Genomic DNA, 27810 nt, shown 5'->3' on the forward strand with positions numbered 1-27810 from the left:
GGCCTGGCCACTTTTTATTCGAGTAACAATCATTCCGCTGCAGCGCACCGTCCCAACGTCCAAGGCTAAAATCCCGGATGGACAGACGTCTACAAAAGCTGCTTCTTCTCATCCATCTTGCGGCTGTCACAAGTCCTCAAAGAGGTCCTCGACTTCTTCTGCCGCCGGCGGCTGACTGGCTGCCGCCGGGGAGTCGCTCCTGCTACGCAAGCAAGCAAGGAAGCAAGGAAGGAAGGACGGTAGGTAGGTAGGTAGGTAGGTAGGTAGGTAGGTAGGTAGGTAGGTAGGTAGGTAGGTAGGTAGGTAGGTAGGTAGGTAGGTAGGAAGGAAGCAAGGAAGCAAGGAAGCAAGCAAGGAAGGAAGGAAGGAAGGAAGGAAGGAAGGAAGCAAGGAAGCAAGCAAGGAAGGAAGGAAGGGGAGCAGCTCAGTGGGACGACGGGACTCGTTCCTTCTGAGAGAGGAAGTGGAGTGTGTGGTTTGCAAAGATCTCTCTACCTTGCGTGCGCTCGCTCAACGGCCACATCCAAGGCTCCCGGGCGGCGGAAGCGCCGCTTGCGACTGGGCGCCACGTCGCCGATGTCGATCAGGCTGTCGTCGCACAGGCCAGGAGAGCGCGCCCCTGAAAAGAGCAAGCCGCACGTTCAGAGCGACAGACAAGTCCGAAACGGCTCCGACGCTCTGGGTTAGCTATCCGGAGAATGAAATCAATTCCAAATTCATTCCCAAGTATCGGATGGATGCCGCTCGGCCGTACCGCCGGAAGATGCGACGGCCGCCGGCGCCGCGTCTCCCTCCGGCTCCTCAGCCGCCCGCTCTCGCTTCTCGCCGCTCCTGCCGAGGACGCCAAGTGTCGGCCGTGAGCGGACGTGGGCGCTCCGAAGCGTGGGCGAACGGCGTACCCGGCTTCCCGAAGCTGCTCGAGCGTCTGTCGCAGGCCGCGCATCTTGGCTTTCTTCTCGTTGAGGACGTGAAGAAAGCGAGCGTAAAGCTCCGCCTCCAGGGCCTCCTTACCGCTGGTGTAGCGCTCCAGCCTGAAAAACAAAAGTGCAGTGAACAAAATGCAGGCAGTGCAGGCAGTGCAGCCAGGACAGCGACGCCTGGAGGAGCGGTCGCCGCTGGCTGTACGGACGGGCCTGCGCTCAGGACGCCGCGTCATGGCAGAGACGGTAACTATTTACTCAGCGCCGAAGCGGACGTGTTCCCGTCGCAGCCGTAGGTTGTGCTCCCGAAGCTCCCGGTTGTGCCGCTCCAGAGAAGCGGCTCTCTCCAAACTGCGGCTCAGCAGAGCCCCGACAATCTGCTCGGGCTCGGTGACGGGCCCGAGCCGCGTCGAGCCTAGCCTGAACTGCGGCGTGACAACGAAGAGACGGGGAAACGGCCAGCCCCGCGACACCGTGAGACTCGTTTGACGAGTGGCGCCCACGCGCTGATCGGGGCGACCGGTCACCGCACGGGATAACGCCTCACCGAGATGTCCTTCTGCACTTTGTCGTAGGTCAGTGTGAGGGCGCCGTCGGGCGTGGCCGGCGCCAGGGCGAAGCGGTAAGAGTGGACGCCCGCCTCCCCCGTCAGCGCCTCCCGCAGGTCCTGGACGTACTTCTCCGTGGACATCTCCAGTTCAGCCGCCTCCTGACTCACGGACGCCTCGCTCGCTGGGAAATTAGAAGAGCCCACAGTGATTCACTGATAAAACCATCGACTCCCAAAAAATAGTGGATGGCGACGAGTTCATGAAAGTTGGAGACGGAGGACCGGGAGGACCGGGAGGACCGGGAGGACCGGGAGGACCGGGAGGACCGGGAGGACCGGGAGGACCGGAGGACCGGAGGACCGGAGGACCGGAGGACCGGAGGACCGGAGGACCGACCTTCTCCACTCCAAGCGTGTCGTCCATCGCTGAGCAGCAGCTGGAAACCATAGGCCAAGCCCCGCCCACTCTCGTCCACACGCAGGAAGTAGGAGGAGTCGGGCTCGGACGAGAGCGGGATTTCCCTCACGGACGAGTGCATCTCTGCGGGCATCTTCCGGACTTAACGCTTGTGATTGGAGAGATGGGGAAAGAGCCAATCACAGAAGAGAGCGGCCGGCATAAGCCCCAATTCACGCCAATGACAACAGTTGCGGATCTGCTGCCAACTGCGCGGAGGACAACACGGGCGAGCGGTGAGGCACAACCGCGACGTCCTTCCCCGTCAAGTCAGACCACACACATTTGTTGAATGCTAAGCTGCTAGCTAGCTAGCACCGCGCTCGTCAACACGGCAAGTTTGAACGGCCGCACGCGACCAGCCGAATGCTTAAAACGGAACAAAACACACCATTAACCGGGCGTTATACGCAACAACTTACCCACTTGTTTTTTCCTTTTGCCTACCAATTGGTTCAGATAAAAAACGGTCGCACTAGCATCTTTTCCGGTCGATAACTGCGCCCGGCAGGTTTAGCAAGTTCCGCCTACGTCATCATCGGGCGACAAACACCGCATCGACTCATTAACATAAGAATTTAACCATGAATAAACGATTTAGATGTTTGATTACAGTACTATTTAATTATAGTCTACACACACATATATATATATATATATATATATATATATATATATATATATATACATACATGCATACATATATACAATGCAGCAGCTTCTTGTGTCTCCCCTTGGTTGTATGAAATTTGTTGTGTGATTCAGAGGTAGAATTTGAACGCGATGGGTTGTTTTTCTGCCCTGAGAGGCAAAGGCAACAAAGCTGCGTGCCACGTGTCGTCGAGAAGGGAAATGAAGGGATTAGGACGAGCTCAGCTCAGCTCAGGACCAACGCGGGACTGGACTTCAGATAACATGCGTCTCCTCCAGCAATAATTGCACGCGTTTTAGTGCGCTCCATAAATTAAACACACGTGTGCGCCCGCCCTTCGGGATTGCAGCGCATTTTCAGGGGCTTTCCAAGAATCTGAAATAGGAATCGTTTACACAAAGATGTAAAAGGCTTATGTTCAAGTGCAACCAGGTGGCATCGCTGAATGAAGCCTCTGTGCTGCATTTGGAAACAGAAGGCTCGGAGGGGGTCTGAAGTTTCGCTCCCAGGGCGGACTTCACAAGGTTCTTCTTGTTCTTGCTTGTATTCACGAGCTGTTAACATCTGTACTTGATTAGGTTTGCAAAAGTCTTGTAAAGACCTCATCAATGATGTCGCAACTAACCTTTCTAAATGGTTCTCAGCAGCCAGACAAAGTTGACAGAGCAAGTGGGTATAAATCAAAAGCACTACAAACCGTACAAAATGACGTCTTTCGATTGATTTACTAGCATAACAAAAGCTAACAAAATGATTTTGGAAAGAGACAAAAGGGTTGCAGCGGCAACACGTTCAGAACACCACCACTTTGTGGCGCTTGGGTTCGCTCTTGACCACGGGAACATGGACGTCCTCGTGGTCGGCGCTCATGTTGTTGGACAACCAGCTCAACGTCACGTTATGACCTGCAAGTACATGAAAGAAAAAAAAGAATCGGAAATCAATACGAGCTGGAATGCCTAAACTGAGTTAATTGAAGAAGAAGAAGAAGAAGCAAGCCATTCTTTCTTCTCTGGAAACTTGCATTTTCCCTACTTTGCCCCCCTTTGTCTTTCAACAACGCCCTGTTTTTTTCCCTCCTTATTTGGTTTTCCCCCAGAAAAAAAAAAAAAAAAAAAAAAAAAAGCAGCGTCAGCCCCAGCTTTAACAACAACACAGTGTTAGATGCCAAGGTTCACTAGGTGGCGGCGTCAGACTCACTGGAGGCTTGATGTTCGGGACAGTCCTTCTGGAAATGTTCCACAGATCCGCAGACTCGACAGCTCCCTCCTGGGAAGCAAACGAGAGCGTCAAAATGGAAGGCACGCAGACGGCGGCCAAACGCAGCCACTGTCACGTGGGTGAGTTGCAATGCTTGATATCAATCTATAATTCCAGGTCATTTGACCAAATCAAAAACCTTTTGCAGCTATCAAGTCCTTAAAACAAAAAGGGGTCCAAAAGAACGCTAACGGAATACTGTGTCTCCATCTAGCGGCCGACATTAGAATAACATCAACGGTACGTCGACTCACGGACCTTGAGCGTAGAGGCCTTTGGGGTTGTCCGGGCAGGAGCGTGACAAATGTCCCGTCTGACCACAGATGAAGCACTTGGCGTACGGGTAGTCACCTGCAATTGCAAAAGTCCAGTCGCTGTTATTAACAGAGGGAGGACAAGGAAACGTCCTTGTCCTCACCGACGGCGGGGTCCACTTTGGCCCGGCAGCGCTGGATTTCGTGCTCGGTGGAACCGCACCGGTAGCAGATGTCGCTACCCATCTCTCGGTCGCCCTCCGCCTCTGGACAGTCGGCCAGGCCGTGGCCGGGCTTCCTGCAGTTGAAGCACAGCTGCAGAGAAGACCCAAACAAACAACAATGAGTTGTGCAAAGTGGGCGGGCCACAGTAACAAAAAGAATCCACTTGCAAACAATGTCCTTTACAGTTGATGTGAAAAGACAGCAAGGGCTTTGTCTTGAGAGGGGCGAAACCAGCTCCATCTCTCACCATTCTGTTCTTCTTGTCTGTCTGCCTCTTGAGCCTCCTGTTTTCTCTCCTCTGGTCCTTCTTCAAGGCCACCTCCACCTCTTGCCGCAGCTCCTGCTGCCCGTGCGTTGTCGCCGTCGTTTGTCCGCCCTGCTGCAGAAACGCCAGGAAGCCGTTGACATCCTGGTCCGTGTATTCCTTCTTCTTCTTCTTGTTGTTGTTGGCCTTCTTCACCGCCGAGCCGCCCGGTCGCATTCCTCGAGCGTGGACCGCCGAGCCGCCCGGTTGCGTTCCTCGAGCGTGGCTCCTCTGAGGTTCTTCTCCTCTTGCTCCCGCCCGCAGCCGACTCCAGGGCGTGGCCTCGGCGGCCTTGTGCTTGTGGACGTTGTTGGCCCGCGCCCACCTCGTCATGATGACGTCGTCGTCAAAGTGCAAGGGTCTGGGCAAAAGGCAAGAGATTTCACTGGGCCTGCCACAACTGATCTAACGTAAGACTACATCAATTGGGGAATTTAGAAGAAACCTCACTTCATTGCTATACTGTTGGGCTTTGAATTGCAATTGACAGTCTCCCCAAAACATAAAAACGTCAATGTCGGATTCGTGTTGTGTGCTTGACGTTTTCATCAAAACCCATGAAACGTTCGCCCAGCAGCTAATGTGCAGTTCGGGCAAACTACAATCATATATCCACGTTGGGAACCAGCGCCAGTACGCTGGTTAGCGCATTAGCTCGAAACTTAGCACACGTGTTGTCGCGCATTCCTTAACGTGACGTGAGCCCGCAATCGAGCAACTTGCTAAGACTAAACGATTATTAGGTAATATGTTGAAGACAACGTTTGATTCGGAAAACAAACACAAGACTACCTTGAGAAGTTGAAACGTCATCCATGTGTTGCTGTTTTCCCCGAAACCCGGCTGGCTCAGTGTTTCGTTGCTTCCCTTAAAGACCAAATTGCACTCTGGCGCCACCCTCTGCTTCGGAGTACATGATGCGCAGGGCTTAGGTTGCAATCAATGGAAGATTCTCGGCAAATAACTGTTCGGAATTCATTCCAAGGCGTTTCCAAATACGTACTATTGTTACTTTTGTGACCCTAAAACACATGAACGTGACGACACACTGGGAGCGTGACGTGACGTGACGTGACGTGGTAAGTGTGCGACGCACGTGTGCGTGCCGTGGTACTGCTGCAATGGCGACCGAGAGGCTTCAATTCCACGAAATGGGACTTGACGACCGTCTTTTGAAGGTAACACAGCTCCGCTCCGTGTTTGCTGCATGCGAGTTAAACCCAAATGGAAGAATGATAACGCGCCACGAGAAGTTGAGCCGCTTAAAAATGACCCATTTCATCTGCCCCGCCCGTCATTCGTCAACACGGTCGGAAAATAAGCCCAAGTACGACAGAGTGGACACAAATGTTTCTGTGTTTGCCCAGACACAATAGATAAGAAAAAGGTCAATGAGTCAAGCAAAGCCGAAATGAAGCAGGGATAAGAATTCAGGGCACGTAATACTAAAGCTCCCTTAAACTCATTTGTGTTTGTCATGAAGCGCCAGAACAAAATGCATCTGAGGTTGGCTCGCGTGTAACACAAGGGATGTCCTCTTTTAGGCGGTGGCCGATTTGGGTTGGTCCCAGCCCACCTTGATCCAGGAAAAGGCCATCCCTCTGGCTCTGGAGGGAAAAGACCTCCTGGCTCGGGCCCGGACCGGCTCTGGGAAAACCGCCGCTTACGCCGTGCCCATCATCCAGCGCATCCTGGCCTCCAAGCAGGTGACAAACGACCAGCCAGACCCGCAACAATCAAAATTGCCGGCCGGTTGCGAGCGTTCGTGTCTCGTTGTCCTCTTCAGGGTGTTCGCGAGCAGGACGTGAGGGCCCTTATCCTGGTGCCAACCAAGGAACTGGGCCAGCAGGTCCAGACGATGATGAGGCAGCTGACGGCGTACTGCTCCAGGGACGTCCGCGTGGCCGACATATCCGGGAAAGCCGACGTGTCTGCTCAAAGGTACCAAAAAAGACATTTCCCCTCATTTTTGGACCGCTGCCCATTTCTGCCGCTCTTTGCTTGTCGGCCGGCAGGCCTGTCCTGATGGAGAAGCCCGACGTGGTGGTGGGCACGCCGTCCCGCGTTCTGGCCCACCTCAACGCGCGCAATCTCACCCTGCGAGCCTCGCTGGAGACGCTGGTGGCGGATGAGGCCGACCTGCTCTTCTCTTTCGGCTTCGAGGACGACCTGAAGAGTCTGCTGTGGTGAGGGAGGCCACGCGGGCTTTGCCTCGGGGCTGCTTCTTCGACCAATCGGGCGGGACGGAGGAACGAACGCATGGCGCGCTAATGCTAATATCGTGTGCTCAACCGCCCGACAGCCACCTGCCAAAGATCTACCAGTCCGTCCTCATGTCCGCCACCCTCAGTGATGACGTTCAGGCCTTGAAGGAGCTTCTGCTGCACAATCCCGTAAAGGCGGCCAGCGTTGCGGCGGTTACCCCCGTGAAGCACACGACATGACAAAGAAAGCAATGTCCGTCCGTCCCCAGGTGACCCTGAAGCTGCAAGGCTCCCAGCTGCCAGACTGCAGCCAGCTGCAGCAGTTCAGCATCCGCTGCGAGGAGGAGGACAAGTTCCTGCTCATCTACACGCTGCTCAAGCTGCGGCTGGTGCGGGGCAAGACGCTGGTCTTTGTGGGAGCCGTGGAGCGATGCTACCGCCTCAAGCTCTTCCTGGAGCAGTTCAGCATTCCCGCCTGCGTGCTCAACTCGGAGCTGCCCGTCCGGTCCAGGTCAGGCCAGGCCTTTCTGGAATTGGACGCCATGAACCAAAAGGGGAACACTTGCATCCGCTTGGCCGTCAAACAAAACACAAATCGAGTCGAGTTGTTGTTCCTCGCGCAGGTCTCACATCATCACACAGTTCAACCAAGGGTTCTACGACTACATCATCGCCACGGACGAACGCAGTCTGGCCGACCCTGGCGCCGCGCCAAAGCCTGCCGGAAGAGGCAAGAAGAAGAGCAAGAAAGCGGAGAAGGCGGGGCAGTGAGTCTTCATTCAAAGTGAAAGACAACTCTTGAGGACTGAGCAGACTCAAGCTGCGCTGCGCTGCCTTTGTAGGGCTAAAGTGAAGGAATACAGCGTCTCCAGGGGGGTGGATTTCCAAAACGTGGCCAACGTCATCAACTTTGATTTCCCCGCCACGGTGGAGTCGTACATCCATCGAGTGGGAAGGTACGGCGGCGGCGGCGTGGTCGGCGCGAGGCCAAAAGCTGACCCTTAGCTTTCCTCTAGGACGGCGAGAGCCGACAACCCGGGCACGGCCTTGTCCTTCGTCGCTCACACGGAAACGGCTTTGCTCTCCGAGGTGGAGGAGACGCTGACGGGAGGTGAGGCGATCAAGAGAGCAGTGGCACGCGCACCTTTTCACATTGGATCGCTCGCGTAACGGTCTCGCTGTTGTCTCCAGACAACGCAGAATCGGCCCTGAAACCGTACCAGTTCAAGATGGAGACCATTGAAGGTTTGAGGTACAGGTGCAGGGTGAGTCTGAGGTTTTTTGTTGTTGTTGTTGTTGTTTTCCCCACCATCACCCAAAATACCGTGAGATGGGATGACAACAGAGCCCTGAGGAACCTCACGTATGAATGTTGCTATCTGCGGATGGTTTGCCACCCACCAAAGGACGCCATGCGATCGGTCACCAAGCAGGCGGTGAGAGAAGCTCGGCTGAAAGAGATCAAGCAGGAACTGCTCAACTCGGAGAAGCTGAAGGTGAGCCTCTCGCAAGTGCTCCGTATTTGTCAAAGGTCACGAGCGGGTGGCCTCTGCTTGTCAATCAGACGTACTTTGAGGACAATCCCAGAGACCTGCAGCTGCTCCGACACGACCGGGACCTTCACCCCGCCGTCATCAAGCCTCACCTGAAGAACATCCCGGAATACCTTAGTCAGTCACGTCACTCCTCAGTCAGCTCCCTCGCATGCTTTCATCTGCTCGCTGACTCCAACTTGACTTTGTAACCTTTGCGCAGTCCCCGAAGCTCTGAGGGATGTGGTGGACCCTCTGTCCAACAAGAGGAGGCGGAGAGGGCCAAGCCAAAAGCCCAAGCCGCACGGAGTGGCCAAAAGCAGCTTGAAGGTGAGCCACGCCCGCCCACCCCTTATGCCCCGCACCGACTCATTGGCGCCTGCTGTTTTTTGTTGAAGGGCAAGAATCCGCTGAGGAGTTTCCGCTACACGAAAAGGGAGCGCAACAAAAAGCCCAGCCATTCGCTGGAATGATCTGCATTCCTCCTCACAAAAACATTGGCCAATTTTCATATGTCACAAAATGTCTGGCATTGCTGTGGCGACGGTCCGAGAACATCTGCCTGCCTGCCAGCGCCCGTGCGTGTGTGTGTGTGTGCGTGCGTGTGTGCGTGCGTGCGTGTGTGCGCTCGCTGCAGCACATTTGATTGCGTTTTCCAGATGGAACCAGATAAAATCATTTCAATCCTGAGCCAGTTCATTTGTCAATTCTTGCATTGTTTGGAGGTGTCATGGTTCATTTTCAGAAGGCCGTCCTGTCGCCACATCGCTAGCTTGAGATTGTCTCGACAGCAGTCCTTGGTGAAAGCAGGCGCGTTATCTTTTTTTGTTTGTTTGTTTTTAATCTTGAGTAACTGCATCGAAAAAGCAACATTGGTTGGTTAATGAACAGCCATCTTTGTTTTTCAAGTGACGCGGTGCGGAGAGGTCTTGCCGGAGCGTCACGCTTTTAAAAGCGCCTCATTCTTATTGCGCAAAGGAAATGGAGATTCATTCGAGTGGTGTGCTTAGATCAGCAAAGGAAATGTGAAGGGCCAGTTCTCTTTGGCGCCTTTCCTTTCAGTCGATGGTGAAGTGAAAGGGGTAGTCCTCGGTGGGCCCCGAGTCAAAGATGATGCTGTCAAAGGGATTCTCGGTGGACAAGTTGTCCACGGGGAACCAGGAGTCGTACCAGGAAGTGGTGGTCTGGGGCTTCCGCGTGGTGCTGGTGGTGGCGGCGGTCGTAGCGGCGGTGGTCGGGGGCGGGGTCCTGAGGCCGGCGCGTTGCTTCTCCAGTCGTAGCCGGCGCAGCCGCAGGATCCTCAGCCGCCGCAGCCGCTCGGCTCGCTGGGCGGCGGCGTGCCTCTCCTCCGGGGAGAGGGTGCTGGCGGCGGTGGCGCCGGGCGCCGTGGGGGTGGCGGCCTTGGCCACCACGCGGATGGGCCGGTTGCCGTTGAGCGCCAGGATCTGCTTGATGCGGTCCCAGTTGGACTTGGCCAAGGTGAAACTGCAGGACGTGGCGCCCGCGTCGTAGCCCACCACGCAAAGGCGGGTCTGCGACGTGTAGCCGTCGGCCTTGGCCGTCACGCGGTACTCGCCGGGGTTCAGCAGACGCCAGTAGTCGCCGCCCGGGGCTGCCGCGAGAGACATAAAACTTTCTTGAACGGCACAAGATGGCGCCGCCGGAGGAGGTACGAAAGAGGCTAAGGATAAGGCTAAGCCTAGGGCTAAGCCTAAGGCTAAGGATAAGGCTAAGCCTAAGGCTCGCTTTGCGGCCTTCGCCCCGCACCCGTTTTCTCCTTTTGAACCGATGTTGCTAGTTTGTTGTAGATGGCCTTTCCACGTGATGGTGCTCATTATGTTGAGGTGATCTGGATTCTATGCTCTGCTGGCCGGCCGACAGACTATTGCTCTATTGAGGGAGGGAGGGAGGGAGGGAGGGCGTTTTGGTCATCACCCGGCAAAGATGATACGAATGCGCCTTTTGTATTTCCCCCAATTCCCACGGGCGACACGAGTGGTGATTTCGAATTTTTTCGGGGTGTCTGTTTACCGGCGATGACGTCATGGCGAATCCCCTCCACGGAGATGGTGGCGTTGCCCAGCGCGTTGCCCTCCGTGTCTCGGACCACCCCTTTTATGCCGCGATGCACCTGGGACAAAAAGCAGAGGTGAAAGGAAACGCTCCAGAGCGCTTGCTTGTCTCCCACACGACTGAAGATCAAAAGCTGTTTGAGGTCCTCAACTCATTGACAGTTACAGACGTCAAAGCTATCAAGTGGCTTGGCAGCCGGTGAGTTAATTGGCGCTGCCCGGGGGAGCTTTGACATCATTGAGATCCCCGGTCGGGCGGTCTCACTTGTGAAGTCCTCGCGCTAGCCCTTTTGAAGATGTTTTCGCCGAGGGCAGGTTCTCACTTAGGACGTAGCCCGTTTGTGTCCGTGTGAACTGACCTGTTCGATGAAGGAGAGCAGAGCCTCGCGATTGTTTTCCCACTCCAGAGGAAGTTCGCTCTCGTGCGGAAACTTGTCGCAGCCAAGGAAAATGGAGATCTCCAGGCAGTTGGTGTGAAGATAGCTGAAGTCGTTCATGCCTGCGGACGAGGCACGCAGGCGTGAACACGACGGCCGGCCAGCCCAAATGTCAAGACAAGACGGAGGCTTACTTCCCACCACGGGCTTCCAGCCGGCGCCGTTGGCGATGCCCTGGCCCCCGGTGACGTCGTCGCCGTGGCAGGAGCCGCGCTGGACCTCGGTCATGGTCAGGTGGCTGTGGGCGTACGACATAGCCAGCCAGCGGAACATGACCTCGTCGGGCGTCTCCCGCAGGGCGCCCTCCTTCTGACGCTGAACGCGGGCCCACGTTTCCTCGTTCATCTCGTCGCTGTCCTTCCAGCGGCGGCCGTCGCTCATCTTGGACACGGACGTACCGGGGTCACCGTACGGCTCCGAGGTCAAACTACGTTTTGCGCCGTCACAACGTAGCTTGGCTAACGAAAGACTCAACGGGCAAGACTCGTCAAGTACGACGTGCAGTAGTTTGAGTTACAGTCTGATCTCGTGAATAGCAAGTCCAAAGACAAGTGCGTTATTTGAGGCCCAGCGAGCGGCCATCTCCACGCGGTCTCCACGCTCGTTGCGATCCCCACGATGGCGGCCATCCCGACGCTCGTTGCGCTCCCGACGCTCGTTGCGCTCCCGACGCTCGTTGCGATCCCGACGCTCGTTGCGATCCCGACGCTCGTTGCGATCCCGACCATAACTCGGGCGCCTCAAAATGCGGAGACGCCCGAGTGACGTCCCCCCCCACCCCTGGCGGCCTTACCGAAATCTGCGGCCGCTGCGTGTCGAAAGGGTACGTGACCAGCTTGTGGCCGCCTTGCAGGTTGGCTCCCAACACAAAGGGCGTGCGCTCCATCCAGGAAATGATGGCCTTGGTCTCCACAGCCATCTGAAAGCCAGCCGCAAGAGTCGCCCGCTGGAGTCGCCGACTAGCAAACGCAACGGGAAGCAACTCACGGATCCGTTGAGAAAGTTCTCCGGCGTGGGAATGTGATGGTTGGGTACAAAGCGCGGGACCCAGCCGCGATCCTCCGCCCCCCACAGAATGCTGTTGAGATCTGGGAAATTCTGGAAAAGGTCATAGCCCTCCGCAGTCCAGTGGCCCAGAACCCAGTTGCCCATCTCAGATCCCTGAAGGAGAGGAAGGCCCGATTAGACGAGCGAGCGAGCGAGCGAGCGAGCGGCACGGGAGGGCGCTCCACTTTACCGCCTCAAAGGCCAGCTCGTACGCGTCGGGGTTGAGGGACGGCACCAGGTGGATCCTCACTCCATCCACCAGGCGGCGCACTCGAGAGTTTCCCCCCTTGTACTCCTTGCATAGGAACTGCATCAGTAGGAGGAGGAGCTCCCGGCCCAGCACCTCATTACCGTGGAGACCCGCGGTGTATCGGAATTCCGGTTCTCCTGGACAGGCCCCACTCGGTCAACTTGGACCAGCCGGCCCGCCCCGCCCCGGCGCGGCGCGGCGCTCTCTTACCCGTCTCGTGCTCCCCGGGGTTGTCGGAGATCTCCATGGCGTACATCTTCAGACCCTGGGAGCTTTTGCCGACATTGTAGATCCTGGTTATGTCAGGACACTCCTCGTTGATCACCTTCATCATCTGGAGCCGGCCGACAAGAAGAGCGAGCGCACGTGATCGGGCTCAAACGGTGTTCTCGGCACACCGGAGACACACTGAGGAGCTATGATTTCAAAGGACGCCACCTGTCTCATGTCCTTGTAGTTGTGATGTCGGAAGTCGAGCTCGTCGGAAGACTGGACCTGGTCCTCGCTCCGGTGGCTGTCTGGAAGGCCAAAGTCAAACACCTGCCGTCCGTCAACTGCGCCTGGATGGATCCGAACGGGCCGCGAGGATCTAAAGCTGCCGTTTCTCGGCATACCGACCGGGAAGTTGACAGGCCAGAATCTCGGCCCGGAGACACAAACTGCCGTTCCAGCTCTGCGGCAGGATTCGCATGTAGCGCGCCACCACCGGCCAAGAAAACTGGTTCAGTACCGGAGTGTCTCTGTCCACGTTCCCGTAGAACAACTGCAAGGGAACGCAAGGGTTTGTTTCTCTCGTCGCCGAGCCGAGCCGAGCCGAGCTGAGCCGAGCTGCCACTTACCCACTCGGCGTAGCCGTCGTGAAGAACGCTCCAGTCGCGGCTGTCGTTGCTGAAGGCCACAAAGTAGGACGACACAAAGTCATCGCTGCGGAAGGAAGGAAGGAAGGAAGGAAGGAAGGAAGGAAGGAAGGAAGGAAGGAAGGAAGGAAGGAAGGAAGGAAGGAAGGAAGGAAGGAAGGAAGGAAGGAAGGAAGGAAGGAAGGAAGGAAGGAAAAACACCAAATGTTGGGCTTTCTTCTCCGGTTGGTTTCCGCTTTTGTTCAAGTGCAAAAGTGCTCGAGAGACTCACTGCTGCTCAGAGTTCCTTCCCTGCGTGATGACCCCCGAGAACTCCACCTCTCGTCTAGCGTCCACCTCCAACCAGCTGTTGGTCTCCTCGGGCTCGGCGCACCAGGCGCCCCCGTAAAAATCTTCTTGGTTTGCAGAAGCCTGCGCGGACACAACCGGCGTTAGTCAAGCGTGGAGTTTGCCGCCCGCTCCACTGTGGTTCCGCTTCAGTCCAGGGTGGACCGTCACGTGTCACGCCATTGGCTTTGGATGGTCCGGTGAGCGCTCGGATCAGTCCGTTGTGATGCGGACGGACGGACGGACGGACGGACGGCGGTCACTTTATGCTGGCCGACAGACAACCTGCATGTTGAGTCTTCCCCTGTGAACGGCGAAGCCGAGTTGGGACTGCGAGGACGCCAGCAGCTGGTCGTCTTCCACGCGGTGAGACTCCAACCCCAGAGGAGGACATTCTGGACACGGAGGCACGGGCTTCAGACAGGCGTCCCCGTCCACACGTTGCTGGCCGTGACCTTACGTTTGGGTTCCGGCAGCTGCGCCGCCATTTTCAGCCTCTCCTCCTCTTCTGCCTCCCATAACTTCCTCTGGCGCTCGGCTTGGTCGGAACGGCGAGACATGCAAGTGTCAGCGGTGGCGGCACGCCGTCTTTTCCCTCTTCCCCACCTTGAAAAATGCGCGAGATGATCATCCCTGACCTTTTTCCGCCTTTTCCGCCTTTAATCGCCGCGCTTGCTCCTCCTCTTGCTCTTGCTTCTTCTTAGCAACTGGAGAGAAAAGAAATTGTGATGATAATGATGATGATGATGTCAAAGGACGTCCCAGCTGGCGGCGGCGGCGGACGTACGGTCGTCGTAGTCGTACTCCTCGTACCAGGGGATGACGAAGGGGACCTCGGTGGGCTCTTCTGCAACGCCAGCAAAAGGTTCTCCAAAGGCAATCAAGCGCAGAGAGTCAGGTGAATACCTGGGATGGACGCCATCGGCTCGAGCGTGCTCAGCTCAGATTTGTCTCCACCTGAAACGAGCTGCGTTTCCTAATTTGGCCACAGGGGGTCAGCGCAATCGTGAGAGAGAGAGAGAGAGGGCGAGAGAGAGACAGAGAGAGGGCGAGAGAGAGACTGAGAGAGACAGAGAGAGACAGAGAGAGGGCGAGAGAGAGACTGAGAGAGACAGAGAGAGAGAGAGAGAGAGAGAGAGAGAGAGAGAGAGAGAGAGAGAGAGAGAACCGCCGGGACTTGAGCACGTGTGTGACCCGCTCACCTGGGATCCTCCTGACCAGGTCTGGTTCTTCAGGCTCCTCCCACATGGGCCGTACGGTGGGAAAGTGTCGGGTTGCTATGGAGGAAAGGGCAAGTTTGTCGTCACTCGCCGTCTTCAGCTGCCGTGCGGATGGGCCAGCAAAGAGCACGTACTTGCGTCTGTGGCGGATGCGGTCGGCGCTCTGGTGTTTGGCGTCGCCGTTGTAGCGGCTTTGGCTTTTTTGGCCGCTTTGGGCTTCTTGGAGGCTTTGGGTTTCTTACTGGGCAGTTTGGGCTTTTTGGTAGGCTTGGGCATCTTCTGCCTCTTGGCCTTGGCCTCCTTCTCTGCCGCTTTCCTAGCTTTGGCTTAACGGAAGCACAACACATCGGGGTCGGCTTTGGAATCAGGCTTTCCAGCTTTCCGATTGGGGCTCCAAGCCAAGGTTCTGCTTTTCCGGCGTTGGCTTTCAAGCCAGCGCAGGCGGGGAGGCGCGGAGGCAGGCGGGCAGGCACAGGCAGGGGCTCCAAACGAGCGTTTCACACCACAATTGGGGAAGCGGCTCGCCTTGGCTGGCCCCGCACACTGGCGTATCGCGCTTCACCGAGAAGCAACGCAATTGACAATGTCTGTCCGTAAATGAGAAAGCGGAAGGAGAGCTTGATTGAAATTTGGCCTGGATTTGATTGCAAATATAGCCGGAATGAAATTGGCGAGGCGCTCGCCTTCCGCCCGCCCGCCCGCCCGCCCGCGCAGCCCGCTGCGTCGCGGGACTCGACGACCCTCACCTGCCTCCACCTCCTGCGGCGTTTTCTTCTTCTTGGCTTTGGGCTGGACCGCCTCCGCCGGTTCAGCCCCGGGCTCGGGTCGGGGGCGGGCCGTGCCCCGGCTCTCCGCCAGCCCCCGGGCCTCCCTCACCTCGGCCCCCCCTCCCCCGTCGGCCTGTCTGGCGCACAGCAGGACGCCCCACAGCGCCAGGAGCAAGCAGGTCGCCGTCAAAACGCTCCTCATGGCTGCAGGGAGAAAAGTCAAGAAAGAAGCCGAGCGAGTGAGCGGCGCAAGCAGGGCAAGATGTTCTCCTAGACAAGGCGGACGTGAGGCCCTCGCAGGGGATGAGAGTTTTCAAGTTTGCGAGCTGCCTCCTCTTCCTCCTTATCCTCTTCAGACCCCCCCCCCCCCCCATCCCGGCCAAGGGAGGAGCTTGCGGACGGAGACGTGCGAGACATTCCAGCCGGGGAGAAGCGGGGAGAAGAAGAAAAAAAAAAAAAACATACACTGCAGAGTCATCTGGAAAAGAACGAGCGAGGCCCTCCTCTCGGCAATTTTTCTGCTTTTGGTTTCCAAAGATGCCTTCAGCTCTTTCACGGCAGGATGGACGTTGCTCGCTCGGGCTTTCAATTTGAAGTCGTGATGCAAATCAATTTTGCAATCGAGATCGAGGCGGTCTTTCAAATGAGGTTCCTCACTGCACGACTCTCAATTACAATTTGAAGTCAACGTTGATGTTTCTATGATCAGGGCTTCAAATAAAAGTTTGGAGAATGGCTTAGGTTTTCAAAATGTCCCCGTGGGGACTAAGCGGTTCAGAAAATGGATGGATGGATGGATGGATGGATGGATGGATGGATGGATGGATGGATGGATGGATGGATGGATGGATGGATGGATGGATGGATGGATGGATGGATGGATGGATGGATGGATGGATGGATGGATGGATGGATGGATGGTTTCAACACTGGCCTTTTTTTTTTTTAAAGGGATTTGAGCCAGAGACGGCTTTTTAAAATGACGTCAGGCAGCTTTGAAATGAGGCTTCCCTAAATATGGACGGGCGCGTGCTCCAGTGTAGATTGTTTTGTTGGATTTCTTCTGGCCAATCAGGTTTTTTTTTTTTTTTTAGGCAACATTGGACATGTGCGTGCTGTTTTCGTTTTCTTGCCTGCTTATCGAATCTTCTCATGCAAGCTAGCAGTCAGTCTCTTTGTTTACTTTGGTCTTCATCTGTTTCTCATTGCTGACTTTTTCTTGTCACGCCAGAGGAAGAAAAAAAACATCTGCGCAACAAGCTGCGCACACTCCCCCCCCCCCCCCCCCCCAAAAGTGCCGTTCGTCCTCCGCGTCGAGGGTGTCGCTGTGGAGCCGAGCGGGTCCCTCGCGCGTCCCGTCTGGCGCTCTCGCCATATTTCCTGCTCAACCAATTCAAACATGGCGTCAGCAGCAGAGGCGGGCATCACTGCGGAGCCCCAAGCGGACGCAGCCACAACGTACGTTTACGTTTCGACGTATTTGAATGGCGAGAACTGAAGCTCGCCTCGCCTCGCCTCGCCTCGCCTCGGCGCCGTCCGGCCTCTGAAGCTGGCGAGCAGACGTCGTCGTAGTGCAGAAGATGAGATGAGAAGATGCCAGCCGGACGGCCGGCGGCGGCGGCGGGCCAAGTGGCCAGCTTTGTTTGAGGGGGTGCAAATGGCTTCGCTCACCGTTTCACTCACCGTCGTCTCGTGACGCCAAAGTCGCCTCAAACGAAGACGGCACCGGCAGTTTGAGCGAAATATCAACCGTGCTCATTTTGCAGTCCTCGTCGAGTTGCATTTGCTCATCCCTAAGTAGAGCGCTTGTATTGGATTCCTTCTGGAGAATCACTTTTCCCCCTCTAACAAATGCTCATTTCGTTTGCACTGCGCAACGCATCTCACACGACCATGCAAAGTTGACATCTGCCAGGCTTTGCCTCGCCTCGCCTCGCCTCGCCTCGCCGGAGGATTTATCCTATTTCTTTGCGCCGTCCGGTAAACATCTTGATTTGTTTGACTCAATGACGGCGCATAAGTCATTGACGTGATCAATCAGCCCGATTCTTGGAGAGAGAAAGAAAGCCAATTCAGTCTCAATATTGGAGCGGATCATTGAGTCCTACCTTGCATGCAATTTAACGAACCCAATTTTTCTCGAGTCATAGGTTGTTGTCACGAGTTGATGAAAAGTGTGCCACTGTGCTGCAGCGAGGCGCCGTCGACAGAGCTTGCGGTCGGCATGGACGCGGAGGCTTCCGGCGGAAAGGAGGGCCTGGCAAGTATCCGACGACGGCCCGCCGGCCTGGAGCCCACGTCACGTGACTAGTGGCCGTGCCGCCGCAGGACGGGGCGAGCGAGGCCGCGGACGCGCTGACCGGCTCCGGGGACGAGGACAGCGGGCGGCAGCTGGGCGAGGTGGAGCTGCAGTGCGCCTTGTGCACCAAGTGGTTCACCGCTGACACCTTCGCCATCAACACCGCGTACGTAGAGCGCAACTCCCGCGGTGGCTCAAACTGTTGCCGTGACGCCGGGAAGGCACCGTTGCGTTTGCAGAACGCAAAGGTGCACGCGCGCGGCCTCCCGTCCCGTCCCGTCCAGCCAAAATAAGTTTCGCCGTCCGTCCATCCGTCCGTCTCCTCCGCAGGACTTGTCTGCCCTTCATGACCAACTACGCGTTCCACTGCAACGTCTGCCACCACAGCGGCAACACCTACTTCCTCAGGAAACAAGCCAGTGCGTCAGCGCTCGTCGCCGCTCGTCGCCACTCGCGCCTCCTGGCTGCTCACCGGCTGCTCGCCGCCGGCTTTTTGTGCCCGCAGACCTGAAGGAGATGTGCCTGACGGCACTGGCCAACCTGACCTGGAGGTCCAGGAGCCAAGACGAGCATCCCAAGACCATGTTCTCCAAAGACAAGGTAAGTGATGCAAACGTCTGCAAAAGACAATAAAATAAAGCCAACGTTTGGAGTCGAGCAATTACCACCGTGTGTCACCAGAGGGCGACATGCCTGCTCATCTGCAGTTGGCTCACTCTCTGTCTGTCACTTTGCTTTTTGAACCTATTTTTCCACAAACGTATGTGCAGTTGTGTTTTTTGACTGCTGTGGATTTCTAATACGTAGTCTCCGATTTCTGAGCAGAGCAAATGTCGAATCCCCCCCCAAAAAAAAAAAAAATGACACGCACACACACGCCTGTGGGCATTTTTGCTTGTTTTCGGACAAAAGCAGCAAGCCGATCCCAGTTCATTTCTCGTGTCCACTTTGGGGGACTCGGTTGTTTTTTTTTTGTCATGTCGGTTGACCGCGCAGGACATCATTCCGTTCATCGACAAGTACTGGGAGTGCATGACCACCCGCCAGAGACCCGGCAAGCTGACGTGGCCCAACAACATCGTGAAAACCATGGTAGCGCCTCGCCGTCCTCGCCATCCGCGCCGTGCCCTCACGCTGCTGCTTTTTTTTTTCTGCTCCTGTTCCAGAGCAAAGAGCGCGACGTTTTTCTGGTGAAGGAACACCCCGACCCCGGCAGCAAAGATTCCGAGGAGGACTACCCCAAGTTTGGCCTGCTGGACCAGGTAACCAGCCTGGGCCGGGGGTGCAAGGCTCCTCCTTTTCCCCCACTTGATTGTTGTCGTCTCTCGCGCAGGACCTGGGGACCATCGGCCCCTCCTACGACTCCCAGAGGCAGTCGGCCCCTGCGCCCGGCGGCGGCGGCGGCAGCGCCGCCGCCTCCGCTGCCGGAGGCCTCAACGGTCGGTCAGTACAAGTTTCCTTTGGCGGCAAGACGCCACTGACTGTGATTGTGTCTTCCAGGTGGATCCTCTTACTCAGGTGAAGGCTCTTTTCGACGTTTGGAAAGGCAAATGTTGTGACTGGCGCCGTTCTGGCTCCAAGGTGCTCTGGCTCCAGTGGCGGGGAAAGGACGTGGAGCCAAGCGCAAGCAGCAGCAGCAGCAACAGCAAGAGGGCGCCACCGCCGGCGCCACCAAGCGCACTCGGAGGTACGCCGCCGACGGCGAGAAAAGACCACGCTTTGAAGGTGACGTTCGGTGAACGTGCGGTTCCTCCGCAGCGACCCGCTCTTCTCGGCACAACGCCTGCCCCCCCACGGCTACCCTCTGGAGCACCCCTTCAACAAGGACGGCTACCGCTACATCCTGGCCGAGCCGGACCCGCACGCCCCCGACCCCGAGAAGCTGGAGCTGGACTGCTGGGCCGGCAAGCCCATCCCCGGCGACCTGTACCGGGCCTGTCTGTACGAGCGCGTTCTGCTGGCTCTGCACGACCGAGGTTCGTGAAATGAATGTGGCCTTAGCGCGCCAAAGCATTGCTTTTGTTCAAATGGGGCTCTTTGACGAATTTGGTCAACCGTAGTGGAAGCTCGCCGCTCTCGACATAATGACGCGGCGGCCTCCGAATGTGCTGCCTTCTGTCGGAACCTGATTTTGATTGACGGTTCCTCCCCAAAAGCGCCCCAGCTGAAGATCTCCGACGACCGTCTGACGGTGACGGGCGAGAAGGGCTACTCCATGGTGCGCGCCTCCCATGGTGTGCGCAAGGGCTCCTGGTACTTTGAGGTGTCCGTAGAAGACATGCCGCCCGACACGGCCGCCCGCCTCGGCTGGTCCCAGCCTCTGGGTGAGTTGCTGCCTGTCGGCGTCTGCGGGATGGCATGGGCCGTGCTCCGAGGAGCTGAAACGGCTACGCCAGGCCAGGCCAGGCCAGGCTAGGCTAGGCTAGGCTAGGCGAGGCGACCCTCCGCTGACCCAACGAAGCGCCTGTCCGTGACCGTGGAAGGAAATCTCTGCCGGCGGTGGCGGCGCCTCACTTGTAAGTTGCGGTGTTGGCGTGCGCAGGTAACCTGCAGGCGCCGCTGGGCTACGACAAGTTCAGCTACTCGTGGCGTAGCAAGAAGGGCACCCGCTTCCATCAGTCCCTGGGCAAGCGCTACTCGACGGGCTACGGCCAAGGAGACACTCTAGGCTTCCTCATCGTGCTGCCCGAGCGCACCGAGACGGCTCGAGCGCTGCCCGACACCTACAAGGACAAGGTCAACGCCCCCCCCCCCGCCCGTCCGCCCTCGGAGCAACTCCCCCCCTCCACCTGACCGCTTGCTCTCTTGCTTGCAGGCACTCATCAAGTTCAAGAGCTACTTGTACTTTGAGGAGAAGGACTACGTGGACAAAGCCGAGAAGAGCCTGAAGACCACGAGCCCCAGCAGGGTGAGAAGGAGCCAGCCCGCTGCTCAGCAAACATTTTTTGCGCTGAATGTTGAAGAAGTTGACGATGCATGCGGCCGCTTGTCACTGACCCGCCTACCGGCAGATGGTGTTCTACAAGAACGGCGCCAGCCAAGGCGTGGCTTTCGAGAACCTGTTTGAAGGAATCTACTTCCCGGCCATCTCCCTCTACAAGAGCTGCACGGTGGGTCCCGCCTTGGCCAACCGCGAGTCCACCTCAACGTAGCATGACAAAATGATCTCACGCTTTTTCCCCCCCCCATTCTATTTGTTGTTTCCATGGAGTTTGTCTTTGTACTGAATGATGCGTATTCTCCATCTTGCATGAATCATCCTAACCAAACGCTTCCTTGTGAACTCTTTTCAATGGCGCACAATGCGGCTCAACCCTTCAGGTGTCGGTCAACTTTGGGCCACGCTTCAAGCACGCCCCTGAGGATGTGGCCTTCCAGCCGGTAAGCAAGCGCCTGTTTGGTCGCTTGGCCGACTGGCTGGCTGGCGGGCGGGCGGGCGGGCGGGCTTTCGGGCGGCGCCTGCTTCCTCACACTCTGTGCTTTGCAGATGAGCGACATGGGCTGGGGCGCCGTCATCGAGCACACGCTGGCCGACGCCTTGTACCACGTGGAGACGGAGGTGGACGGACGACGCAGCCCGCCCTGGGAGGGATGAGCCGGCCGGCCGGCCGGCCAGCCAGCCGGCCGCTCAGTGCGGAAATGTCCGACCAAAGCTTTCCAATGTTCCGTCTGTGTACATCGCTGCCGTAGTCGTGAATAAATACTTCTCTCGGAGCAACAAAGTCAAATGGGATCCTTTCGAGCCGGTTGAAAAATGAGCAGATCCATCTCTGGCGTGAGAGACGGCCGGACGGACGGACGGACGGGCGGTCCGGAGACGTGGCTCAAGTTGGAGCGAGAGAAAAGTTTTGCCAGAAGGCGGGGCCGTGTAAATGATGCTCACCGCCGGCGCACTTTGAAATCAAATTGTTTATTGGCCAGGCTAAATGCGGGAGATGAGCTTGAAATGAAGTTTTCAACCATTAATAGAAGCAATGTGTGACAAAGAACCGCAGAAGGAAACAAAATCCCTCGGCCTTCGCTGTCTGGTCCATTTATAAAGCGGTGCGGCAAACGCCGGCGGCACGTCCGTTTGAAAGCTTTCAGTTAGGAGCAGACACCATTCCCGACGTGATGTAGTTGTTGGGTGTGGGGCTGCGGCGTGCCTCCTCTGTCACCTCCGGGGGGTGCTGTGGGGACAGACACACAAGAGAGCAATTCGACGACTATTGGCCATCCTGACAAGCAAGACCGCTACTTTTGGACAGTTGAACCTGCGAATGAAAACAAGACCGCTTGTGCCACGCGCCCCGTCCCCCGCTCATCTGATTTGGAGCCTTGGCCCAAGGGCTTGACGGAGGAAAGCACCCCGGATCGCAGACTCTTGTTTCCTCGCGGGAAGGCGCGTCAGTGGAATTGGAAGGTCTCGGAGGTCAAAAGAAAAAGCCAAAGCCAAGCCCAACTCACAAATTTGCGGAAGATCTTGTTGAACAGGCCGTTCTTTGGACTTTCAGGCGCTTGCGTCCACTCCAAGTCTTGAGGTCGGGAACCGTTGGGTCCAAAAACGTTAAGCTCGTCGAAACAGCCCGTCTCGATGAGCTATGGAAGAAGAGGGAAAAGCGACACAACTTCAGACTGGGCCGGGCCAGACCGGGCCGGGCGTAGGGTGACTGGCCTCGTTCTGCCAGGTGATGGGAACGCTTCCGGTGCAGAATCTGCCGTAGAAGTTGTTGTCGTCTTGGTTGATGGTGACGCCCCTCACCGCGGCAAACTCCTCGATGTCCTGCACGTCGCTGCAGTAAACCAGCCGGGGCTGCGCGCCACCGCAAAGGGCCTCACTCACGACTACGGGAAAAGCAGCAAATGGGGGGCGGCGGCGGCGGCGGCGGCATGGCTTACATCGGGCTTAAAGGAAGCCTCCACTAGCCCCGCCTCCAGCATGCGGAAGTTGATTTCCCGGAAGAAAGGATGCGTCTGAACGTCTCGGCCTCCTGACGCCTGGCAGCCCAGCCTCCTGTTGGGGTCTTTGACCAGCAGCTATAGAAAAGACGGCAAAGTGGAGCGTGGCAGGCAGCCAGGCAATCCCCAAAGCTGAGCGGCAGCGGCGGCGGCCACAACTGCACTTTGGCGCTGCACCTTCAATACAAATGGATTTACCTCAACTAATGAGGACTTTTGGAGCGGTTGCCTGGCGAGCGCACCCCCAGGGACGGACAACTCTTACCCAAAGCGACCAATCGCTCAAGCCGCTCATCAGCTGAGCAGTCAACTAAGTCCTTGACAAAATGGCCCAAGCCATACATTGATCTGAACCAACCGGTCATTTCAATAACCGACCAGCGGTCAATTGGACCGAGAGCCCTCGATCACAATCGTTCGGTCGACCGGCTGATCGTTTGATTGTTAGGCCGCTCGGTCAGTCAGTTGAATGCGTGGCACCTTGGTCGTTTCGAGTCGCTTCCTTACTAATTAGTCGTCGGATCGCTCGCTCGCTCGCTCGCTCGCTCGGGAGTTCGATTGACGATTGCCAGATCCTTGACTTTTGTGTGCCACTTTGACTTGAAGGCCAAGAGTCCAGTTCCCAGCGTTCAACGCTTCCCACCACCACCACCACCACCACCACCACCACCACCACCACCACCACCACGGCAGTGACGGCGTCCGACCTGCGAGCAGATGTCTCTGGCGTGCGGTCCAAAGCGCTCGCCGTACTCCTCCTGCTCGGTCTCGATCCTTTTCTCCATCTCGGCCTTTTTGGGGTGCTCGCCCTTCATCCTGAAGACGGGGCGGCCCGCCGTCATCTCGTAGATGAGGCAGCCCAGACCCCACCAGTCGACACTGGCGCCGTAATACTCGTGGCGGATCACCTCCGGGGCTGGACGGAAGGAAGATTTGAGTGGGAAAAGCCAGCACGCTTCAGCCTTCCGCAAAGCCGAGCCACTAACCCATGTACCCCAGCGTGCCCACGCGGCCCTGCACCAGTCCGCTTTCCGACAGCCGAACGGCCAGGCCCAGGTCGGAGATCCTGATGTGCCCTGTGCCGACAAACCGGAGAGAAGAGGGAGTTGCCTTGTAATTAAGCGGGAATGTGAGCTTCGGGTGTTTTCGAGGTCACGTGTCAATTAGAGTGGGCCACCACGCCCAATTAAGCCTTGCTTCCTGCTCAGGAGAAGGAAAGAAAGAAAGACAAAAAAAAAAAAAAAAACGTTGCGGTGTCGTAGCTAAAAATAGTTGCGTGTTTGCGCACCGTGTTCGTCCAACAAGATGTTTTCGGGCTTCAGGTCCCTGAAAGACAAGATGGCGTTTGTTATCAGAGGCCGGTGGAATGCACCTAAAGGCGCCGTGCAGGCACAGATGACGGGTGTCCCCCCCCAAAAAAATGGCCGACAACGACTGGAAAGCGTTCTCACGGGGATCCGTCCGTCCGGCGGTCAGTCGGCGAGGCTCACCTGTAAATGATGGACTTGCGGTGGAGGTGCATGAGGCCGCAACAAATCTCGGCGGCGTACAATCGCACTCGCTCGGCGTCCAGTCCGGCCGGGCCCATGTTGTAGATGTGAAAGTTGAGGTCGCCGCCGCTCATCATGGTGAGAACCAAGCACAGGTCGTGTTTGGTCTCGTAGGCGTACGCCAGGTTGACCTGAGGCGGAGGCCGCGTCAGAGGCTCCAGCAATAACGGCACCCCAGCGCCGTGCCTGCCCTCTCACCACAAAGCGACTGTTGACGCTCTCCAGGATCTCCTTCTCGTTGAGCGCCATGGCCTCGCCTCGCCGCTTCTTCACGTGCGTCTTCTCCAGCTTCTTGCAGGCGTACATCATCCCCGTGGCCCGCACCTTACACGCCCACACCTAAACCAAGGCCATGTCAAGATTTGTGCGCGCGGGCTGCTCCTTTGCGTCAATGGACGACCATATGGATGGACTTGGGGACACTGGCGCCACTAAGACCCGCCGCGTCTTTGGGCTTGACAGTCCTTGTCGAAAGCGCCAAAGAGACTTTAAAGAGGCAGCTTTTCCAAAGAGGCGAGTGCCGTCCGTATTTTCCAGGCTACGAGTGGCACTTTTTTTTTCCCCCGGTGTGGGTGCGACTTATACTCGTGTGTGAAATGATCACCGCAGTATTAGATCGCTTCACATGTTATTTTCACACGAAACCACAAGAGGGCGCTCGAGGCCTGTGGAATCATTGGAACCGCATCTGAGCACGAGTCTAACGTAAGCCACGTAGAAGAGGCGGCGCCGCCGCCGCCGCGTCTGCTACTTCCGGGGTTAGCCGACTTTCTTTCTTTTTTTACAAGTGACACAGAGGATGGGGATTTTGTTGGATCGAATGATTTGGAGTGAAGTTTGATAAACTTGTTATTTATGTTATAGTTATTTGAATAACTCGTAATATGTTACGTCAGGAACGTTCTCACTTCCTTGTTTGTGGGTATGTCATGTTAGCAGTGCTAAGTTAATGCTAACGTTAGCATAGCCTACCGTTTGGCCTGTTGTTGCCTATTCTATCTTTATTTCAAATTGCCTTTCAAGAAGACATGTCTGTTCTTGGTGTTGGATTTTATCAAATAGGTTGTTCCCCCCCCCAAAATGCGACTTATACTCTGGTGCGACTTAGGAGACTTCCGACTTTTTTTTCTCCTCTATTATGCATTTTGCGGCTTGCGCGACTTATACTGACTGGGAAGCGACTAATGGTCTGGAAAATACGGTAGGAGGATTTGCCCGGGTGTGACATCACCTCACTTGAGAGAAGGGACTCTCTAAGTCTTAGTATTGCGACTTGAGAGAAGGCACTTGGACTCTGCAGGGGGTCGATCCCTGGTTTAAAAGCCCAAACCCGAAGCCAGGCCGCAAAGTTCAACGTGACGCTCTCGATCTGTGTTGGCGCCCTAAGCCTTTGAAGTGTTTCCCCCCAGCTAAGGAGCAGAGCAGGAATGAGGAAGTCACCTCCCCGAAGCCTCCTTTGCCCAACACTCTGTATTGCCGGAAGTCGTTCTTGGTGACCGGGCGCCTGGAAGACAAATACGGATGGATCGTTTGACGAGCAATCGGTCGGTCGATCAATGAGTCGGTCAACGGCTCGGTCACCTTTCGAGCATCTTCCACTGGACGAAGCGGTCAAAGTACATGCTGTGCTGAAACTGCTCAAAAGGTTCTTGGCTGAGGAAGGCGTGAAGATCGCTAAACACAAGAAGGCGTCCGTCAACGGCAGCCTGTAAAGCCCGACGGCGATGGCGGCGGCGATGGCGGCGGCGATGGCGGCGGCGATGGCGGTGGCGATGGCGGCGATGGCGGCGGCGATGGCGGCGGCGGCGATGGCGGCACGCCGGGACGTACTCGGTGCAGCCCGCAAAGACGTCGCTCCAGGGTTCGTGATTCAGACTCCACATGCAGCTTCGCTTGTGTTTGGACACCACGGCGACAAAGCGGGCCGTCTGAACACACGTGTGCAAAGAGGTGAAGACGTGCACACACGGGAGGACGTGCTTGCATAAATCCACACACATGAATAGTGAAGAACTCTTGAATGATGTCAAGCCCAAATGCTCGTCGCTTTTCATCCCGCTGCAACTTGAATTGGTCCTGCAGACAAAAGGAAGCGTGTGTCAAACGACCCGCAGCACTCTAAAAAGCTAACGCCACAACTGTCGTTTGAAATCCTGACTTCAAGGCCTTGTTTGCAGAGTGTCGGGCATGCCTGCGTGCGTGCGTGCCTGCGTGCCTGCCTGCGTGCCTGGGTGCGTGCGTGCGTGCGTGTGCGCGTGTGTGCGCGCAGCTATGTTTCTGTACCAGAGCCTGACGCAGCTCCCCGTACTTTTGTAGTTCACCTCGGCTGTGACAGAACTGGTCAAAGAGTTTTCGTCCGATGGGCTGCACCACACATATGTCCCAGAAGTCCCGCACTGAACGAACGAACGCACGCGCACACACACACACACACACACACACACACACACACACACACACACAAAGTGACATCCCGCGCGCACAGCTCCACCCACCCGCCGCGCACAGCGCCAGCCACTATGCACGCACCTATGCTGGCGGCCAGGTTGCTGCATCGACTGATGTGCGGGAAGCGAAGCATCTCCTGCCATTTCCAGCTTCGGCCTTTGGTCCCGCCTCCTGCACACACGCACGCACGCACGCACGCACGCACGCACGCACACACGCACACACACACACGCACACACACACACACACACACACACACAGCGTAACGCACGAGACACAACGAGAAAGTTTGGCTGTGCCCGTTCTATTTTTAGCCTCTCAGGTCGAGCCTGCGTGACCACATTTTCGTGACATGTGACGTCGTCTCCTGCCCTGCCGACGTCTAAAGCCAAATGTAAGGCTTTTAACACGCGTGAAAGGAAGGAAGCAAGGAAGCAAGGAAAGAAGGAAGAAAGCAAGGAAGAAAGCAAGGAAGGAAGCAAGGAAGGAAGCAAGGAAGGAAGCAAGGAAGGAAGCAGGTCACCGAGGTGACAAGGTCACCAGGTCAAGGTGGCAAACGCTGGCAACGGTAACGCGGAAGAACTGCGGCCAGCCCCATCTGGGCGCCTCCAAGCGTTAGCAATCAGAAGAAAGCGATCGGACAAACGGGATGCGTCGTACCTTCTCTGGCCCTGACGAGAGCCCTGTTGGCCACCAGACTGTCAATCTCCATCAAGGCATATGCGTGTATGCATGCGTGCGTGCTCGCATGCGGGCGTGAGGACGTGTGTGTGTGGCACTTTCAAATACCTGCGCCAGGGAGGGGGAGGGGCCTCGCAGGTGGACCACGCCCCCACACCTGGCGATGAAACGCTTGCTTGCGGCTGCCTTTTTTTGTTCTCCTCATCTCACCTTAGGCACGGCGCCTCTACGTTGCCTGCCGCATTAGCGCCACCTACTGTTCCAGAGCCTAGGGTGGCAATGTAAGGTTCCGAACATCGGCGATCACATCCCTGTCTCTATTTAAAAGAGTCCCCGTTGTATGAGGTAACCCTCGTCGCTAAGCGCACCTTTTTTTGCTCTCGTGTGATCTGCGCTCCTTCGGCCGGCCTGTCCGCTCTCTCTCTCTCTCTCTCTCTCTCTCGCTACCACAGCGGCTCCTCACCGGCCGACCTTTGACCTTCCCCATACCGACTAGGCCCGAGTGCCGGTTGTTGGCTTGGTCCAAAAGAGTTGATGTAAAAAGCCTAGAAGACCAAGT

The 27810-nt window shown here is 56.7% G+C and overlaps 6 protein-coding genes across 11 annotated transcripts; 2 read left to right on the forward strand and 4 right to left on the reverse strand.

The window, feature by feature from the left end:
* xrcc4 (X-ray repair complementing defective repair in Chinese hamster cells 4) lies at positions 1-2021 on the reverse strand. 2 transcript variants are annotated; one of them, XM_049737605.1, is made up of 7 exons: positions 1868-2021; positions 1468-1652; positions 1179-1345; positions 900-1031; positions 755-831; positions 496-619; positions 1-199 (listed from the first exon to the last, which is right to left on the reverse strand). In XM_049737605.1, the coding sequence occupies exons 1-7, from the start codon at positions 2019-2021 to the stop codon at positions 127-129; spliced, it is 912 nt and encodes a 303-aa protein (XP_049593562.1). In that variant the 3' UTR covers positions 1-126. The 2 variants fall into 2 exon arrangements, with proteins under 2 accessions (XP_049593562.1, XP_049593561.1); XM_049737604.1 differs by having other exon boundaries at positions 1-202.
* ddx56 (DEAD (Asp-Glu-Ala-Asp) box helicase 56) lies at positions 2017-9048 on the forward strand. Of its 4 annotated transcripts, XM_049737544.2 has the most exons (14): positions 5666-5800; positions 6167-6328; positions 6409-6563; positions 6638-6808; positions 6925-7015; positions 7096-7337; positions 7450-7593; positions 7669-7782; positions 7843-7937; positions 8018-8091; positions 8233-8322; positions 8391-8496; positions 8582-8688; positions 8757-9048. In XM_049737544.2, exons 1-14 carry the CDS (start codon positions 5744-5746, stop codon positions 8829-8831), a joined length of 1683 nt encoding a protein of 560 aa, XP_049593501.1. In that variant the 5' UTR covers positions 5666-5743; the 3' UTR covers positions 8832-9048. The 4 variants fall into 4 exon arrangements, with proteins under 4 accessions (XP_049593503.1, XP_049593502.1, XP_049593500.1 ...); XM_049737546.1 differs by lacking the exon at positions 5666-5800 and adding an exon at positions 2017-2163 and having other exon boundaries at positions 8018-8322; XM_049737545.1 differs by lacking the exon at positions 5666-5800 and adding an exon at positions 4913-5032 and having other exon boundaries at positions 8018-8322.
* zcchc9 (zinc finger, CCHC domain containing 9) lies at positions 3286-4955 on the reverse strand. The gene is made up of 5 exons (XM_049737611.1): positions 4566-4955; positions 4258-4408; positions 4098-4190; positions 3780-3848; positions 3286-3484 (listed from the first exon to the last, which is right to left on the reverse strand). Exons 1-5 carry the CDS (start codon positions 4953-4955, stop codon positions 3372-3374), a joined length of 816 nt encoding a protein of 271 aa, XP_049593568.1. The 3' UTR covers positions 3286-3371.
* A 125-nt stretch (positions 9049-9173) lies between the features above and the next one.
* Positions 9174-15700, reverse strand: aebp1a (AE binding protein 1a). The gene is made up of 20 exons (XM_049737511.2): positions 15315-15700; positions 14703-14894; positions 14551-14625; positions 14255-14305; positions 14136-14195; positions 13987-14055; positions 13809-13886; positions 13634-13743; positions 13293-13432; positions 13004-13088; positions 12783-12927; positions 12603-12682; positions 12375-12498; positions 12105-12301; positions 11855-12028; positions 11661-11786; positions 11002-11248; positions 10790-10929; positions 10390-10489; positions 9174-9970 (listed from the first exon to the last, which is right to left on the reverse strand). The coding sequence occupies exons 1-20, from the start codon at positions 15535-15537 to the stop codon at positions 9417-9419; spliced, it is 2970 nt and encodes a 989-aa protein (XP_049593468.1). The 5' UTR covers positions 15538-15700; the 3' UTR covers positions 9174-9416.
* Positions 15701-16631: 931 nt separating this feature from the next.
* ash2l (ash2 like, histone lysine methyltransferase complex subunit) lies at positions 16632-21356 on the forward strand. Of its 2 annotated transcripts, XM_049737547.2 has the most exons (17): positions 16633-16793; positions 17529-17595; positions 17664-17800; positions 17965-18053; positions 18140-18234; positions 18631-18726; positions 18801-18896; positions 18968-19073; positions 19135-19152; positions 19216-19321; positions 19393-19610; positions 19791-19958; positions 20177-20370; positions 20450-20542; positions 20646-20744; positions 20956-21015; positions 21122-21356. In XM_049737547.2, the coding sequence occupies exons 1-17, from the start codon at positions 16735-16737 to the stop codon at positions 21227-21229; spliced, it is 1809 nt and encodes a 602-aa protein (XP_049593504.1). In that variant the 5' UTR covers positions 16633-16734; the 3' UTR covers positions 21230-21356. The 2 variants fall into 2 exon arrangements, with proteins under 2 accessions (XP_049593505.1, XP_049593504.1); XM_049737548.1 differs by lacking the exon at positions 18631-18726 and having other exon boundaries at positions 16632-16793.
* Positions 21357-21525: 169 nt separating this feature from the next.
* Positions 21526-27398, reverse strand: LOC125979385 (G protein-coupled receptor kinase 5). Its single transcript, XM_049737554.2, has 16 exons — positions 27231-27398; positions 26652-26741; positions 26406-26518; positions 26121-26198; positions 25953-26050; positions 25704-25796; positions 25563-25626; positions 24321-24461; positions 24063-24253; positions 23861-23898; positions 23559-23648; positions 23280-23488; positions 22513-22650; positions 22289-22426; positions 22081-22212; positions 21526-21803 (listed from the first exon to the last, which is right to left on the reverse strand). Exons 1-16 carry the CDS (start codon positions 27280-27282, stop codon positions 21717-21719), a joined length of 1752 nt encoding a protein of 583 aa, XP_049593511.1. The 5' UTR covers positions 27283-27398; the 3' UTR covers positions 21526-21716.
* Between the last annotated feature and the right edge of the window lie 412 nt (positions 27399-27810).

This window comes from Syngnathus scovelli, chromosome 13 (assembly GCF_024217435.2).
Source record: "Syngnathus scovelli strain Florida chromosome 13, RoL_Ssco_1.2, whole genome shotgun sequence".
NCBI lineage: Eukaryota > Metazoa > Chordata > Actinopteri > Syngnathiformes > Syngnathidae > Syngnathus > Syngnathus scovelli.

Bases quoted from the DNA above. Each gene is read 5' to 3' on its own strand.
- xrcc4 (XM_049737604.1), bottom strand. From the start codon at position 2,021: ATGCCCGCAGAGATGCACTCGTCCGTGAGGGAAATCCCGCTCTCGTCC. The intron at 832-899 runs GTACGCCGTTCG...CGTCCTCGGCAG, and splicing joins GAGCAGCTTCGGGAAGCCGG to GAGCGGCGAGAAGCGAGAGC. The intron at 620-754 runs GTACGGCCGAGC...TGCTCTTTTCAG, and splicing joins GGCCGTCGCATCTTCCGGCG to GGGCGCGCTCTCCTGGCCTG.
- zcchc9 (XM_049737611.1), bottom strand. From the start codon at position 4,955: ATGACGAGGTGGGCGCGGGCCAACAACGTCCACAAGCACAAGGCCGCC. The intron at 4,191-4,257 runs GTGAGGACAAGG...TTGCAATTGCAG, and splicing joins CAAAGTGGACCCCGCCGTCG to GTGACTACCCGTACGCCAAG. The intron at 3,849-4,097 runs GTCCGTGAGTCG...TTTGCTTCCCAG, and splicing joins CAAAGGCCTCTACGCTCAAG to GAGGGAGCTGTCGAGTCTGC.
- ddx56 (XM_049737543.2), top strand. From the start codon at position 5,744: ATGGCGACCGAGAGGCTTCAATTCCACGAAATGGGACTTGACGACCGT. The intron at 7,594-7,668 runs GTGAGTCTTCAT...CTGCCTTTGTAG, and splicing joins AAAGCGGAGAAGGCGGGGCA to GGCTAAAGTGAAGGAATACA. The intron at 7,938-8,017 runs GTGAGGCGATCA...TGTTGTCTCCAG, and splicing joins GGAGGAGACGCTGACGGGAG to ACAACGCAGAATCGGCCCTG.
- aebp1a (XM_049737511.2), bottom strand. From the start codon at position 15,537: ATGAGGAGCGTTTTGACGGCGACCTGCTTGCTCCTGGCGCTGTGGGGC. The intron at 14,196-14,254 runs GTATTCACCTGA...CTGGCGTTGCAG, and splicing joins GCCGATGGCGTCCATCCCAG to AAGAGCCCACCGAGGTCCCC. The intron at 12,683-12,782 runs GTCGGTATGCCG...TTGGCCTTCCAG, and splicing joins TCTGGCCTGTCAACTTCCCG to ACAGCCACCGGAGCGAGGAC.
- ash2l (XM_049737547.2), top strand. From the start codon at position 16,735: ATGGCGTCAGCAGCAGAGGCGGGCATCACTGCGGAGCCCCAAGCGGAC. The intron at 18,897-18,967 runs GTAACCAGCCTG...TCTCTCGCGCAG, and splicing joins AGTTTGGCCTGCTGGACCAG to GACCTGGGGACCATCGGCCC. The intron at 21,016-21,121 runs GTAAGCAAGCGC...TGTGCTTTGCAG, and splicing joins AGGATGTGGCCTTCCAGCCG to ATGAGCGACATGGGCTGGGG.
- LOC125979385 (XM_049737554.2), bottom strand. From the start codon at position 27,282: ATGGAGATTGACAGTCTGGTGGCCAACAGGGCTCTCGTCAGGGCCAGA. The intron at 26,742-27,230 runs GTACGACGCATC...GCGTGTGTGCAG, and splicing joins TCTCGTCAGGGCCAGAGAAG to GAGGCGGGACCAAAGGCCGA. The intron at 24,462-25,562 runs GTGACTTCCTCA...GCCTTGGTTTAG, and splicing joins GCAAAGGAGGCTTCGGGGAG to GTGTGGGCGTGTAAGGTGCG.